This window comes from Cygnus atratus, chromosome 5 (assembly GCF_013377495.2).
Source record: "Cygnus atratus isolate AKBS03 ecotype Queensland, Australia chromosome 5, CAtr_DNAZoo_HiC_assembly, whole genome shotgun sequence".
NCBI lineage: Eukaryota > Metazoa > Chordata > Aves > Anseriformes > Anatidae > Cygnus > Cygnus atratus.
This window is the reverse complement of record NC_066366.1, coordinates 61,967,734-61,984,300: the sequence shown is the minus strand read 5'-3', so window position 1 is coordinate 61,984,300 and position 16,567 is coordinate 61,967,734. Positions and strand designations below refer to the sequence as shown.

General features: G+C 45.1%; 1 protein-coding gene and 2 long non-coding RNA genes across 4 annotated transcripts; 1 reads left to right on the top strand and 2 right to left on the bottom strand.

Moving 5' to 3' along the window:
- Positions 1-554: 554 nt before the first annotated feature.
- Positions 555-6,852, bottom strand: CNIH1 (cornichon family AMPA receptor auxiliary protein 1). Its single transcript, XM_035551301.2, has 5 exons — positions 6,685-6,852; positions 6,525-6,593; positions 3,205-3,317; positions 2,109-2,252; positions 555-1,391 (listed from the first exon to the last, which is right to left on the bottom strand). Exons 1-5 carry the CDS (start codon positions 6,763-6,765, stop codon positions 1,364-1,366), a joined length of 435 nt encoding a protein of 144 aa, XP_035407194.1. The 5' UTR covers positions 6,766-6,852; the 3' UTR covers positions 555-1,363.
- On the top strand, positions 3,270-6,407 carry LOC118250300 (uncharacterized). Of its 2 annotated transcripts, none has more exons than XR_004779408.2 (3): positions 3,270-3,391; positions 4,819-5,046; positions 5,749-6,407. It is a non-coding gene; the product is annotated as an uncharacterized LOC118250300 (long non-coding RNA). The 2 variants fall into 2 exon arrangements; XR_004779409.2 differs by lacking the exon at positions 3,270-3,391 and adding an exon at positions 3,664-4,617.
- Positions 6,853-9,422: 2,570 nt separating the features above from the next.
- LOC118250287 (uncharacterized) lies at positions 9,423-11,577 on the bottom strand. The gene is made up of 3 exons (XR_004779407.2): positions 11,466-11,577; positions 10,186-10,313; positions 9,423-9,929 (listed from the first exon to the last, which is right to left on the bottom strand). It is a non-coding gene; the product is annotated as an uncharacterized LOC118250287 (long non-coding RNA).
- Positions 11,578-16,567: the final 4,990 nt, after the last annotated feature.

Genomic DNA, 16,567 nt, shown 5'->3' with positions numbered 1-16,567 from the left:
ACAGAAAATAGTTCAAGGGCTGTTTAAGATGCCAAACCTCTAGCTCAGGACATCTGCAACACGCAAGTTTCCAAACACATTTTCCTACTACCCCACACATCAGTACTGGACTATACAGATTTCTGCTCTAAGCCATTCTTACAGTTTTCTATTACATCTAACACCTGAGAGACAAAGGGAACAAGTAAACCATTTATACAAAAATGTTTTTTACTAAAACTGGGAAACTATTTTGTTTTTCTCCCAAACAAATAAATGGAAAAGATTCCTAATTATAACTCCTAAATTAGTTAGCTGTTCACAATGACAATTTACAATGTGGTATTACCAGTTTACCTGAAACATCTTCCCCAGCCCCACTCACTGTTTATCTGCAGACCCACAGAAAATAAAAAAATAAAACAAGCAGGAAATCAGAGCTTCCATTTTCCAGACAAAACTCAATTCTGTATTCCGTTTCTAAAAGGTAATGCGATTATTCATCGTAAAACAGATGAATACACCAAGTATCTGTTCAATTTAAAAATAAAACAAGGCACCAAAACAACTGAAAATAAGTATTTCTGAATTTGAGACTTTTTTATTTATTGCACTAAGGAACAGCAGGGCAGTTTCACAATCTCACTTTCTCCTTTGAAAAGGTCTGTAGTATTACTCTTAAGCCCAGGAGTATTTTCACCATTGAACATGATAAATGTAGGTTTGTCCATTTGTTAATAAATTTGTTCTTAGTGTCTGTGCACAGACTTTAAAAAAAAAATCTAAATTAACTCCTTTGTGGACAATTCAACATTTCCTATCACAATGACAAATGCTTGTGATTAAAACAAGGCTAGTGTTCAGTGAAAATACAGGAGTCTCTGAACCATGCATATACAGGGAAAGATTAACCAGATAGGGGAAAAAAAAAAGAGAAAAGAAAGAAAAATAGAACTACCGTTTCTGCAATTGTGCCCATGAATTCATCTCTTGAGACTGACATCCCCTACAGGTAACACTCATCGCGAGTCCACGAAGCCCAGCCCAAAGAACCCAGCGCACTACGGCTGCTCAGTGACAAACGCCTGCTCGAAGGCTGTTCCTTATGGAGTGCAAAGTCAAAACTTTTCAAAACCCAGTAATCTTTAGACTAATGTACACGTAATTCTTTAATTTCAGTGTCCCAGTAAAATATAAGAAAACAGTCTTTCCACAAGTATAAAATGTGGAAATATTTTAAAAATAGGGGAGTCATTGTTTTCTAATGCAAATGCAATCATCAGATTCCATATTTAATCTTGGTGAGACGGTCTCAGTTGTAAATAATCCATGTTTCATGGCTTTTGCATGCACTTAAATGGAACAAAGCTTGCTGAATGTCTTCTTAAGAGCTCACCAGAACATAAATCATGCTGGAAAGAAAATAAGATAAAAATATTCAGGTGCATTATTTTGAAAAACATTTAATTATACAGTCTTAAGTGCTCTCCCAAGGAACAAATCTGTGCGAGGTATGTGGGTTGCGACCAAACATTTTAATTTTACACGAAGTCACAAACACGTGAGGGGCATTGTAAAGGGTGACACAAACAGGCAACAGCCAGATGTCTCTGGACCAAGAGACGCTGTAACGGGGAGTCCTGTAAAAACTCAGTTAATACAGGCTGGAAGCCGGTTCTGGCTTTTGGCTTGAAAGAAGTGGGAGAAGGTACAAGGAGGTGGCACTAGCTTTTGTGGCTCCCACCCCTTTTACTCTTGAAATGACTCTTCTACCTTTAACTTCGAGAAATATCACAGTAAAATACCTGCGCAATTGAGAATTACTATTGTTCCAAATTCTTAACGAGCATACGGGGCAGGGGGTCATTCAGCTGTGCTAACAGAAGGAAGGCCGGGAACTTCCAAGCCTCCCATCACAGTAACCCGGAGATTCGTATTAGTAATTCTGACCAAATTAAGACTTGTGCTTTAAAACAACGCATGGCAACTGTGGACTTCTTCTACTTTCTTCTTTTTTTCAGGGAAGTTGGTATTAGATATTTTCCCATGTACAAATTTCTCTTCAGCACTGAGCCCAACCAAAAAATTACAGACTAACAATTAGATGGAGGATAGAGGAAAAAACTTACCCATATAAGTAGTAAAAAAAAGATAGAAGGTAGAATGCTAATTTGCACCATCCTTCTTTCTGGCAATAGGCTAAAATGTCTGCATTCATGATGGTCGTAGGATCGTACAGACCAGGGCCGCTCATCACGGGTCTGCTCATGTACCTGGAAGCGACACACAATCAGTTTGCTGGCACCGGTGATGGGAGACATGGGCACCTGCCCCCTGCCCACCGCAGAACCAGACCGGGAATCCCCCCGCTCAGCAGCCCAGCCGGGTCCATCAGCTCCACACAGGAGGCTGCCAACTGCAAGAGCAGCTTTGGGAGCCCCAAAATAAGCACGGCTATCAAAGAGCTTTTACAGATGGGGCTATGAGAGCTTATCTCGGCCGTAAACCTGGCTGAACTCTGGTACACCGAAAGGAAATATGACCACTTTATAAATCTGGGATGGGATTCCTTATGAAAGGGTTTAAAGAGATGGAGAAGAGACCGCGGTGTAACCCTGTGTAACCTACAGCCTCTGCTCGTTATAAAATGCATGCTGGGACCACGCTGAAGGACTACTCGCACAGGTCAATGCAAAACGACCCTACAAATGCCGCGTAAAGCAGGCTCCTTGCAAAACCAGCAGTCCTACCCCTCCAACTCCTCCTGGTGCCAGGACTAGCACAGGGAAGCCAGGCAGTGAAAACTGTTCTACTGGGCTATGTTTCGAGCAGATCCGCTCCCTCCGGCAGTTCCCTGCGCAGCTGCACAGCAGAGGGAAAGGCGGTGCTCGCGTCTCACTGGTAGGAGGAAGGCAGGATTGCCACTCCTACTGCTCGTCCACACCACGAATACGCAGCGTTAGCACACCCCAACGTGTCAGCCACCATTAATGTGCACAGCACAGCTCTTGCACAGCACAAGAGAATAAAAATAATTTAAAAAAAAGTGATAGAGAAAGCAAAGCGATGGTTCTTATTTTATAGCCATGACGTAAACTTTCTCGCTAGCTTATCAAAAAGCATCTTCATTTGCCAAAGACACAGGACACTCAACAGGAAGCGCTGCAACAGGAGAATGAGGTACAATTACCATGAGTACAGAGATACCAGACTCGTCAATATTACCTCCAAATATGATAAGCCAACAAAGGCATATTGAGACCCAGTGTAAGCCACTCTGCTGCACAGAGAAACATAACACAGAAGAATGCATGGATGAGGTACTCTGGAAGTACAAGCTGGAAGAGAAAAAGATGAGTTAGACTTTTTGATTATTCAAAGCAAAACGTGTGCTGTTTAATCTATTTTGGAGGTAAGCTATTGCTTAAAAAATATTACTTAAAACAAACACTAACAAGCTCAAGACTGCAGAAAGTGAAAAGAGCAACTAGCAGCATGTGCCTTGCTGTTTTCACCTGGTAATCATAAACCGAGAAGGAAATTTTATAGAATGAAATGCTCAGATAAAGAAATCTTTATTGCTTCTATTAACTTAACTGCACTGTTAACAGATTCCTTGCTTTATATGTGACCTTTATAACACAAGAGATCGCTGAGATATTTCTTCTCATGCAACAGAGAAATATCACCAGGAAACATGCTCCATACAACGGTCGATTGGCAAAAAGATGTTTTGGGCTTTCCTACTTTCCAGTTTTGATTTGATATTCGCACATACGTGACTGTGCGGATCGGAACTACTGCCAAGACGTGGTGCCCTCGGCAGAGCCATACCGCACCGAACCGGCAGCACGGCTGCTGTGCACATCGGCGTGCACGGGCACGAGCGCTGCGCTGCCTGCAGCGCGGGAGGGAACAGCCCCAGCTATGCAGGGGGCTCAGGGCGTAGGAGCCAGCTTCGCCCTCCTTCACAAGTACCTGATGTGCATGCTTGATAGCGTCATGCTTTCCAGCAGAAGGCCGCAGAGCTAGTTATCGATTACTGTGAGGTCACAGAAAGCATGAAATGCCAGCTGGGGTTAGTGTTATTAACGGGGGTCATATGGAGAGATCCGTAGATTAAATGCATGCAAAGAGCCAGCAAAAACTCACACCCACGACAAGACTAAAACTTTCTAAAACAAGTCACCCTGAAGTGGTACCATTCACTCTTTCATTACACAATTCAGAAGGAAGCAGATCTGGAAGCTTTTGGCTTCTCACCTCAGGATCGCTACAACATCTCCTTGTGGAAAACTCTGCATTTCTACCTCAGAGCTTTAAACCCTGTGTATGCACACGTGTGGCCCGCATACACACACACAACGCACTCTGCCCCTCTTTTTTTGTGTAGTACGACTACTCGGTAGGATGGCTGCATCATTTTATCCGTGTTTTGTATTTTTTTCATTCTCTCTAGCCGGACACTTCTTTTAAAGCCCAAAAATAGATTCCTAGAAACCTAAAACCCACCAACAAACAGACATTCTCGCCACCCACTCTGCTACTACATTCTGCTTCTGGAAGCAAAAAGTATCAAACAAAGCAAACTTGCATCAACATCAACGAAAATAAGCTGTCATAAAGGAAAGGTTTCAGGTAAATATTTTGTCCAAATCCTTCTTGGTATACTTACCATTTACAACTTGGCAATTTTTTAAAGCAGAACAACAACAACAAGAGCCCTACCCAAAACAATGCATTTGGCAGCCTGCTGGGACAGATTTACCAGGTCTGACACCTGCAGTTTATTTCATTACACATCTCAAAACATATTCGTCTTTATCTTGTTTATTATAGCCGACTCCCACAGCAGAATGCCTGTCTTGCAAGCCTACCACATTTCAGCCTCCCTGCCTGTCCTAAAGGAAAACTGACTGAATTGTATTCGAGCGTGATTTCTATCACCGGCGTGAGGGAGGAAGGCACCTCTCTGCTGAGAAAAGATACTACTGTAGCGGGAGCACAGAAGAGAGGACATCAACAACACACTAAGCAGCTGCTATTTCGGGCTAATCTTTCTCTGAGGTATCAATTCCTACCGGGATTTTTGATTCTTTTTACAGAAAAGCACCACCTCGGTGCGTTCATCCAGTGACCATTTACCAGGTGCCTTCAAGAGCCTGGATGTTAACTTCACTTTCAGCAGCTGACCTACTGTCAGGAGAGCAGCCAGTACCCATTTACGTAACGTTTTCAACTCACCAAGCTGTTGTATCAATAAACTCTACATGCACGTGGGTTAGCGGAAGGTTAATATTTGCTTTAAACATGCGCGTTATAATACTTGGGAGTCTGTGACAAGATCATAATGCATAAATGTAGTGAGGATTTGCCTTCCCCCACGCTGTAGCAGAAATGACTGTAAAACAGACCAAGCAAGGGAAACTGTTAGATGCTCAGCTCTGCAGGCATCGGTCCTCTCTGCGATGCCATCGGCTGCCTATCGCCTCCTCGCCCCCTCTCGCGCTTTAACGCTCGCCGTCAATTTGTGCCTAACAAACACCCCCCCGCTACTTTAAATTCGTTTTCCATTTGCATGATTTCCTTCACTCTCCGAAGCACGAGGAGGAAGTCCAGGCCGCACTGCTGTGCTGCCCCGGCACACTGCTTCAGCCTGGGCACGCCAAACCAAAACAAAAATCAGGAGAAACGGGCGAAAAAATAAATCTGTGTTATCAAACTATATGCTCTTTAACAAGCTCCCCTTTTATTATCGGCCTGTTACAGATGCAAGCAAATAGTTTGCCTCAAATGCTTTTCACAAACCGAGGAGCGTCAGAGTTGCATCCAAGAGAGGACACCAAGACATATCCCTGAGCCTGGAACATAAAACAAAGACGTGAAGGTAAGGCCTGTCACCTTGTGCCCGCCGAAATCCTCAAGCAAGAGCAGAATTTCCCCAGCCAATGCTTAAAAACGACTGGCCTCCTGTCATCTCGGGCTTTAATAAATCTTGCTTGGGAAGTGCCATTCGTTTCTGTCTGAAGTTAACCCGTAGGATGTACGTACCGGGCATGTAACAGTTTTCCCCACTTCACTGCAAGCAAAATCGTTTTTGCACAAGGTATGGAAATTCATGGAGCTGCTGTAAACCCCGACGAACAAGTAACAAGCAGATGGACAGGCACACTAAACAAAACGCCTTAAGGGTATTACAGATGTTCCTAACAAAATGGAAGTGGCATTAAAAAACATTAAACTGAGAAGCAGTACACACCTTTAACGCAATTTTGACTCTTTTAATCTTTTTGACCTTTTCAACTGTCTTTGTGCCGAAAAGTGCGGAAAGCAGATTGAAAGAGCGTTAGTACGAGGGCTGGAGGGTCGCCGGCAGATCAACAACAGTCAGAATATTCAGTGGGAAATAAAGGACCGGGCAGGGAGGCTTGGTTTCCCTACGGGTGAACCCGGCAGGTCTCGCCCAGCCCGAGGGGCAGCCCCACGGCTCGGGGCAGGGCGCACAGCGCGTTACCCGCAGTACGGACGCCCCGAGCTGCACTTACGGGGTTGAGCGTGTTGCACTGGTCGATGGGGTTCTTGTAGTCCGTCTTCAGCTCGTCAAACGCGATGATCTGCAAGAAGAGAAGGGGCACGGCCGTCACCCGGGCGGCAGGGCCACGGCGCGCTCCCTCGGTACCGGGGGCAGGAGGGCGGCGCACTCACGTGCCAGATGGCGAAGAAGATGAGGGCGGCGGTGAGCAGCAGCGCCAGCATGTAGCAGAACGCCGCGAACGTGAACGCCATGGCGGGGCCGGGACGGGCCGGGCCGGGCCGCGCGCGGGGCCGGGCGCCAGCGGACGCCGCCGGGAGAGCGCCCGCGGAGCGCACAGCGACACCTGCCGGGGGCCGCCGGGAGCGGCCGGGGCGGCGGGGGCCGGGGCGGGGCCTCGGGAGGGCGGCGGCTCCCCCCGGCGGGACTCCCGCGGCACGGGCTGCGCTGGGGCCGCTCAGCGTCCGGTCCTTTTCCTTTCCCTTCCTCTTTCCTCTCCTCTCCTCTCCTCTCCTCTCCTCTTCTCTTCTCTCTTCTCTTTTCTTTCTTTTTTTTGTTTTTTCTTTCTTTTCGTTTTTTTGTTTTTTCTTTCTTTTCGTTTTTTCTTACTTTTCTATTTTTTTCTTTTTATTTTCTTCTTTCTTTTCATTTTATTTTTTTTCTTCTATTTATTTATATTTTATCCATTTTCTTTTAATTTCCTTTCCTTTTTTCCTTTCTTTTCTTTTTCTTTCTTCTTCTTTGTTTTTTTCTTTTTCATACTTTTCTATTTTCTTTTTACTTTCTTCTTTTCCTTCTTTTTATTTTCCTTTCTTTTTCTTCTTTTTATTTATTATTTATTTATTTTTATTTTATTCTTTTTCCTTTCCTATTTTCTTTTCCTTTCTTTTCCTTTTCTCTTCCTTTCCTTTCTTTCCTTTTCTCATTTTTTTCTTTTTTTATTTTCTCTTTCCTTTTTTTCTATTTTCTTCTTTTCTTTCTTTTTATTTTCCTTTCTTCTTTTTTTCTTCTTTTTATTTATTTTTTATTTATTTTTATTTTATTCTTTTTCCTGTCCTGTCCTTGATATCTACACCGAAACCAAAGATCAAGGAAACGGCAGTAACATTCAGTTTGAAAATGGAATTTGACCAAAAGGTAGAGGCAAGGCTTTTCAGGTGGAAAGGGATGAGGCAGCACCAGGGGCCAACAAACGCGGTGCCATCCCCGACGGGACCCAGCAAGCAGAGGTACGGCTGCAGACAAGGAGGTTGCCAGGCGTGCCTTGGGATGAAATGCTTGGGAACAGGCTCCACTCATGCCCAGGAAAGGGGGAAGACCAGCTCTTACTATCCAATCAATGCATTTTGAAAGAAAACAGCAAGGAGATGAGAAAACAGTTTGGGGAGAACCTCACATAATTTTCTTCCACGGGTTCATATAAAAGTCCTTTCAGTTTTAAGCAGGAATACCTTGCAATAAAGCAAGCCTGGGAGGCATTCCTGCAACCATTTCTTCCAGACACGTTGTGCAAGTCATGAATCCCATAAAACCAACAGCAGCCAAATAGTAAATAATATTTCCTGGTGACATTTGCCAAAAAGCTTTACACACAATTAACTGAGTCCCAAAACAAGCAATCAGCAGGAGCTTCGTTTCCTCCAGCACAGTAAGAGGGGACACTGCAGCAAAGGAGCTGTCTTCGGGAAGTCAGCTGCTGCAGACGCGAGGTTGATCTCCATAAAGCAGCCTCATCCTCAAACCACTCCCGTGCAAGGAGCAGTACCGTCAGGACCCACAAAACTTTGATGTAACCCCCAGAAAAAGGCAGATGCACAGGAAAGAAAAGAACCAGGAGTGCGGGGCACAGCAGCCAGCAGCCTGGGCAGCCCCAGGTTCTGTCCCCACTGCACCCCACAGCCTTCCTGGCCACCCAGTGACCACAGAAAGGGCTGAGGGGCCGCCAGCTGCCCCAGGGCTGGGCTCTGCTGGGAGACCCGACCACGCTCGGTGTGTGAACTCCTCGTTTCAGGCTTTTCCCAGGCTGCCCGGGGTGTCACTCGCACAAGAAAGGCAGAGGGGTGTAAGGAAACAGAGGGCACGCGAGGAGATGCGGCTATACCTATCGAGTGTTGGTCTCCAGCTGCAGGTTAATCCGTCCATTTACTTGAAAAGGTGCCCGGATATCGTGGCCTTCACTGGTACCTGCTCCGAGTGTTATACCTGGAGCCTCCCTGGGACCAAGTCCTGCAGAACCAGAGATGCTTTGGCACCAGGTCTCTTAATATGGCCCATGAGGGAGATCTGGCTCACCACAAGTCCCGCTAGAAGCCAGCGGGCTCACCCATCACACACGAACGTGTGCTTCAGGGCACACACAAACGCCCAGAGGAACCCCACAGGATGCTGCCAAGCCGCCGTGTGTCAGGGATCACCCGGACCCACCACCACAGAGCTGCCAGCAGCCTCACGGCTGTTTGAACACAGAGCTGCACCTCGCTGCAGCAGCGAGGTTTCCTTCACAGCACTCCAGACACAACGGATGCTGATGATTTGGGGTTGGGATGTACGATCCACAGCAGCTGAAGCACAAGGGCAGGAGAGGTAAACAAACTATCTGTTCTGCACCGGAATAAGCAGCAGCGTTGCTACGTTGCTGATTATGTTCTGGGTTCACGTACAACAGAATGCTTTCATGGGGACGTGTAGTACCAGAAATAAAAGGGTGTGTCAGCCACGTATTTGTATTTGCCATTAACGCTGGTTCTGCCTCAAGGAATGCAACGTTTTATTACCTCTAATGCTTGCGTACCATTCATCTGCAATTACATTGTCAGGATAAATGGAAGGCAGTAATTCTGTACCACAAAGATTTTTGTTCACTGGAGGAGCTCTTGAATTAGAGTGTCCTTTTAGGGTAATAAAAAAATGAAATGCAAATTCTGTAGAAAAGGACCTAATAACTTCTCATTTCATACATTTATTTGGGATCTCAAATCACACAACTACCTGCTCAGAATTTTCTCTGATTGAACTTTCTCAAGTCTTCTTCCTTGCACAAATCATAAAACAGCCCAAAAAACAATACAAGAAAGACAGTGGAGATCTGGAGGTGGCCGATAGCTTTTAATGCACTTTCCTCTTAGTCTGGACTCACTGAGTTTAATCCTGATTGGAATCCCAAGGGAAAATGTCAGTGTCAGTTCACTTCGTCTTAAATCCCTCTAAAGCGTTTGCTGCTACCAGAAAACAGTCACATAATCAGTCACTATTCCGTGTGCTACACTCCGTTCACAAGGAAGATTTAACTGAAGAAAGAAGACTCTGGCAGGTCACGACTACAGAGAGTTGTGATGGAAAGTTACAGAGCAATTTCTCTGAATTATCATGGTAGTAATTCATGCGTTAGCTGTGTTCTTCAACGCCGCAAATAATATTTCTGGAAAAATAGTCACTTCACAGTTACAGAAGAAGAATCTAATACTATTGAACTCAGTAACAGAAACAGTGCTGACTTCAATAGATTTAAACTTCACTTACCAGGTATGTAGGAGAGAAAAATATAACTATTTCTCTACAATTTAGAAGAGACTCTCCAAGTACCTCTAATGTAGTCTGGCAGAGGTCATGTTTCTGCACACCTTTTACGTGCACATGGGAAGAAGCAGAAGTATACGATTTCTGCTCTCACTTACCTCATTTATGTGCCAACAGACATCAGGATGTAGGATGCTGGTTCACTGCTCAATCTTTGATCAGTAGGATGAAAAGGTCCCTGGACTTGTGAGTGCACCAACTTCCCTTCCTGGGCAAACTTCCTTTCCTGTTGTGATAATTAACTCTTTAGAATCGCTCATTAAACTCTACCATTACGTATGTGACCACATAAATTAATTAATGTTATAAAATCCTTTGTATATGGAAGTAGGCCTCAAGAGAAAAAAGAATTACATATAAAGCTCAATTTCAAAACAGAGGTGCTGCCAGGCATCTCACCACGTCTCATTACGGAACCCACTTGTGGCCTCAATCCCTCCAACATTTACTGTCAGATGGCAACACTTTTCCTTTAATAGGCCAAATACTAAATGCCCTTTCAACACGGTGGTTTGTTTTACTCTTGCTTTAGAGAGCTCCTGTTAACGGCTATCCGTGCAACTCAGAGCCCATGGCATAACATCAGTGCATGGCTGGGCAAAGGGACCAATAACTGCTTTTTTCCCAAGAACTATTTTCTAACATGTTTTGGGATTTGACTGCTTGTTAACAAATTGAGAGGAAATCTCCAAAACATTCTGCATTAGCCTAGCTATAGCAGTGATGACTTTGAAAATCCCATCCTCAGTCCATAGCTTTAAATTCTGGTCCAAATATAAACCAGTGCAGCTATTTCAGCCTGAATAAGGAGAAGCTGAAACCATAGGCTTGGAATTTTAAGATGGCATTACACCTGGCATGTAATGAGAACAAACAAAATCCCCCTTTGTAAATTACTCCACTGCTAATTGTTTTAGTAGAGCACAGTCACCACTGGTGGTAAGATTGCACCCAGGTGGAGTCAGGCGGCTGCTCACTGGGGCAAATGAGGCATTCGCTCCTCCAGATGCAACGTCATTACTGCCTCTGCCCGAAAGCAGGAAGATTCATGAAGGAGCCAGAAGACGCAGCCTGGTTATCAGAACCTCACACTTCCCCCAGGCAGCTCCTGCAGTCCCAGATGTGCAGCACGCTTGAAAATTTGGGAGGGAGAACAAAGAGTCAGCTTGGGACACAGGAGACTTTGGTCTCTCTGTCCTCCCACAGGCATCCCACGTGGCCTTGAGCACAGCACCTTCAGGCCCAGGGTGTATTTACACACTTAAATCACACTAAGTAGGATTTCCAAAAGCCTTCGTCTACATCTAAAGTCTTTTAAAAGTCTTGCTTTTTATCTCCCCGGCTGTATTTGCATTACCAAATCAGCTCAAGACCCTACCAGCGCTAGAAACCCACGCCTCCTGCTTGTTCAGAAGCCTTCGGCGCTGCCCTGCGCTGCTTTCCTGCTGAGGAACGGCGGCAGTGCTCCCATCAGCAACCTCAGGCACAAGGAGCAGGGAGGGGTGGCTGACTCACGCTCCACGTCTGCCTCTCCAGTCCACATGGACAAGGTCACGGAGCCAGGAACTTCACAATCTTGTGACTAAACTGCAGCAAGGAGACCAACAGCGGCACCGGCACAGGGAATAAAGATGCAGAAGCTCTCTAAAAGGACAGTGCTCTGCTTCACCTCACAGCCAGGAAAAGGAGGCTTTATGTTAGACTGTCCTTACAGTCCTTGGAAAGGGGACATCTAAGGAAAAAGGGCTGCTGAGCGAGCACATCTATTTTTTCATTCTTTCGCTAACACAGCTGTACAATTTGTTTTGTACTTCTGAAGCAAACAACTGCACTTTCACAGCTGGAGGTAGGGTATAAATATTGTCTCTAGCTGATCCCTTGATCCAGTCCTCCTAGCTGAATTAATCACATTCACAAATCAATCCGGGATTTGCTGCTGTCAGAGCAGACGGCTAGGCAGGTTGCACTTTAAGTAAGGCGGGCACATTCTTCTTCCAATTACCCAGCAGCATTTTCCAACGGTAGATATTGAAAATTAGACCTTTTTTTGAAGAAATGCTAAACCTCTCCTGTTCCTTATTCAGCTCAATGAGGGCACTGACCCCTAACTTTCTGCTCTAGTTCTGCCCTCCCAGGCTTTAGTCAATGTATAGGATCGCTGGTGCCCCTTTCCCTTTCAACTGAGTATTTTCTGCCCCATTTTCTTCCCGTCTTCCCATTTTCTGTAGAAAAGAGGCAACAACAACAGATGCTGTATGGCGTGGGGATTTCAAGGCTGCGCTACATTAATTGTAGAGCCGAGTACTACAGGAAAGGGAAGAGAAGCTGCATTCATGCTACCAGCAGCCTTCCATGGCATGGAACAGCAGGAACGGCTAACAGTGCGCCTTTCAAAAAGCCTTGATGGGACTTCCCCACTGCAGCAGTAAATTTGCCATGAAAGACAGTCCTGCTGTTTTCCCAGTGTTCACATCTGTTCTGCATTCAGTGTCTTTCTGGCTGATAATTGCTCTCCTCTCCTCTCTGTCTCCTGCTGAGGAACTGCTAGAGCTGTCAGAGGCATTTTGGCTGAGCTCAATCACATTCTGCATGAGATGCTTCACTTACCACCAAAGGTGAAGGAGGTTAACTGAGAGGATGTTTGCTGTCCCTGAAAGAATGAAACATTACAAAATAACCCAGAAGAAACAGTCCCCCTGTGGCGTCACAAAACCAACCACGCTGATTTACTACATCTATGCAAATGTATTAAAATCATCTCCTTCGCTTTATGGGTCCATTAGAAAAATGACATAGAACCTAGTCAGACCAAGCCACGGCTGCAGAAGATGCTGCATATACATATAGCAGACAGCCCTAACCCCAGAGGATCACAGAGCCTCAGTATCACCAAAAGGAACAGCAGATAGGGAAGGAAGCCTGAGGGGGGAACAGTGGCCAAGTTTACACAGCTGTAAATACAGTTTTACATGCCAGCAGTGTCCTAACCATGACCAGGGAACATTTGCTGCTTCGTATTTCAGCGTTTTCCTTCACTGTTTTCCACAAAATGAAAATGGAGTGTTAATACAAAAATGGAGGTAGGTAGCTTTCAATGTCCTGACATACAAATGTGTATTCACTGGAGAAATCACAAACTAAGGCCTAGGGTTCCTTGTGCTTCAAAACTGATGTGTTCATTAAAACATAGCTGGAAATGAGGCTCCCAAAGCCTTGCATACAGCACAAATGAAGCTGTGTATCTTACACAACGGCCCAGATAGAGAGGTTGCCAGTTCCCTAAGATTCACTGTTTATTTTGAAAACCAGAACCCCTACTTTCACGTACACCCAAACGCAGCACGGCAGGACCTTCGTCTGTCAGGAGACGGCGAGTTTTGGGAAGCCAGGTTGTACTGCAGCCCACAGGGAACGTGGAGCAGTAGGCACACACACACTCACAGGACCCTTTGACCAGGGCCCTCTTCAGTGCCAGGAGGCTGACATAACGAGCAGCAATTACCCCAGCTCCTCCAGAACCGACCGCCCTTCTCTGCCTGCCTGCCTTATCCCCAAAGGCCACGCCAAGACCTCCTTAGCAAACTCACCCTAGGCCCGGATCAGCCATCTATTCACACGCCTGGAAGAGAAAGCACAAGCTGTGTACGATATCCAAGCTACACATACATGGCAAATTTGTACCATTGCACAGGAGTTTTCCGTTTGTTCCCTATTCTCTTCTCTAGCTTTTACTTCAATAAGCACCCAACTGACACTTTCATACAACTATTACAAGTCAATGACCTTTCCTGAAAGAAAGCAGCTGCCCTTCAGCTCATATCCCGAGACCTTCCTGTAATTCATTTTAGTCAGCTTTTTTTCCCCAGCTATTTTGATCATCTAGTCTCAGCAAGCTATCACCTCATTTATTAGTTAACCATACTCAATGGACAACAGAGAACGTCATGGAACTGCCCAGGTGACCTCTCTCTACTGTGAGACCTTTTCATTCCTATCCTTTTTTCTTTCTTCCCTTTAATCAACTGTTATTCTTGAGAGCCACTCTTCTCCCACAGCAGCTTAGCCACTTTCTTAGAACTTTTTGGCAACAGATTCTGCTGCAACACACTTGGGTGACCAAGAAGCCCTTCAAGAGGCAGATGCACCGAAGCAGGTGTGCGTCATCCTTCACAGCTGCTAGATTCACACAGGGCTGCCCACCCCTGAGGCAAACCTGAGTAAACCTGAGTTTACTTCTATCACATTTAACCTGTGGTCCATTAATTCTGTTCTTCAGCATTGGCAGGAACAATGCCAGCTCTTGAAGCTGAATTCCTTGGACTATCTTTAGCAGCTTTTTCAACAAGGTAGGAAAAAATCTCCAAAGATCAAGAAAAAGAAAAAAAAAAGCAAGAATGAAGAAAGGGAATACTTTGATCAGCTTAACCTAGTGGTCCCTCAGGCAGGAAAGAGATGAGCCAACAAGTGAAAGAAGGAAGAGAACTGAGTTCCTTTGTCTCCTTCAGGCTGTGGGGTCTCCTTGACAAACACTGTAACATTGGTCGGTTGGCACCCACACCGTGCCCTATTCCACAGCTGCAGGTTATGCCAGCAGCCTTGATCTTGTGGGAGAGGTGCAACACGGAGCTCTGAAGCGGTGTCTCAATCCTGTTGAGGTCCCATGCCACGTTGCTGCTCACAAGTGATTTGCACTGAGTTTTGAGGCACAAAAGTGCAAAGCAGAGAAGAGGGCAGTTACCCAGAGTACTCCCATGTGCTGCCCTGTCCTCCCCCTTCCTCTGCCACCCTTCACCACAGATGGAAAGAGGAATCCTTACATGCAGAACAGCCACAGAGGAAGCATATTTAAGACCAAAGACCACACTACAAGTTCAAAGCAAACTCCAGGAAGCTGAGGAGGAAGGTCATGCCTAATAGCAATGACCCCTCCCCACACACCTATGCTTGATGTGCTACTCTGCAATTAAAACAGTGAAACAGAACCTCTTAATTAAACATTTTATTTAAACCAATACAAGCACCATGCTTAGCAAAAAAAAAAAAAAAAAAAGATTTGGTTTAAAGTAAACATGCAATGTGAACTAGCAGAGACTAAACAGCATATGGAGGTTGTACTGGTTACTGATATTTTCATGGAATTGTCGAGTTCCCAAGACTGGCCATGAACCTCCCGCACCTTTTACCACCTGCAGCACTGGTGCCAGCCCTGACAGGTCACATCAAGTCTGGATCACGTAGCAAAAGCAAGAGTTTCACTTCTCATGTCCCATTACACCTCCATTTCGCAGTTACTAGATGGATCTATCAAGAAGCGTTACTTAAAATTTCTTTTGAGCACACTGAAGCTAGGAACAGGCAGCATCCCTTGCTTTTGCACGTTTGACTCAGACTCCTGGTTTTGGATTAACATTGTTTCTGGACCATTTTACAGTTAAAGGTATAAAAAATGGAATCTTGGTACACTTGCATAAGATGCTCCTTTGGAGAAGTGGAATGGTGTCAACACCCGCATTGCCTCTTCTAATAAATCAGAACAGCATTCATGATTGTAGAAACACACTTAAACCGTCAAATATCAGCATTTAAACTTGGTTAAAAAATATTTGAATAGTACAAGTTCATTTTATTGGGTTACCATGCAAACTCATGCTTCAGTTCAGCTTACCATCAATTAACAGGATTGCAAGAGCTGTATCCCAGCCAGCTATTGGATATTTAATGCAAAACAAGTTTATTGTGGCAGAAGTCTCTCTTTATGAAAAACTTTCACATTTAACTCTGGGCCAAGGATTTTGTGGCCAACTTACTAACTCCTGAAAAATAGGAGTTCACCATGGAAAATGCTGACTCTCAGACCTTTAGCTACAAAGGCTCCCATAAATGGCATCGTAATTTGTTGTTTGAACCCTCTTTAGAGATGTGAAAATTCAAGACAAGTGTCTTCACAGACAGGCAACTCAATAGTAAAGCACAGTCAGAACATACTGGCCTTCTGAACACGGACACATCTGCCTTCTGCTGATCTTAGGTGGGCAGCAGTAAGGAAAATACAGTTCTACGGATAAGGTAGGAAAAATACGGAAACAAATATTTGTGCCGGACGGATTTGGATATAATCAACGTCTTTGTTTAACCAAGTATTAGCACTATCTATATCTCAAGGGCCTAGCACAGAAAGCAGCAGAGAGTTGTGCCAAAGCACTACTTTAGAAACAAGGAAGCCACAAACAAGCCTAGAATAGCAAACATCCTCTGCACACTCATTCTTCAAGTACCTGCAGCTGCTTCCTCACTTCCACAGCTCAGAGAAGGGAAGGAGGCACAGCTACCAAGCAAGACTGTTAGAAGACTAATACTGGTGGGCTGAGCAGCGTCCACATCGCCTTCCACAAGAATGTGGGCTTTAGCACTCTCAACAGGATTTGTTGGCTTTCTACGAGACTTGAGGGGCAGCACCCAGGGCAGAAAGTCCTTAAGCGG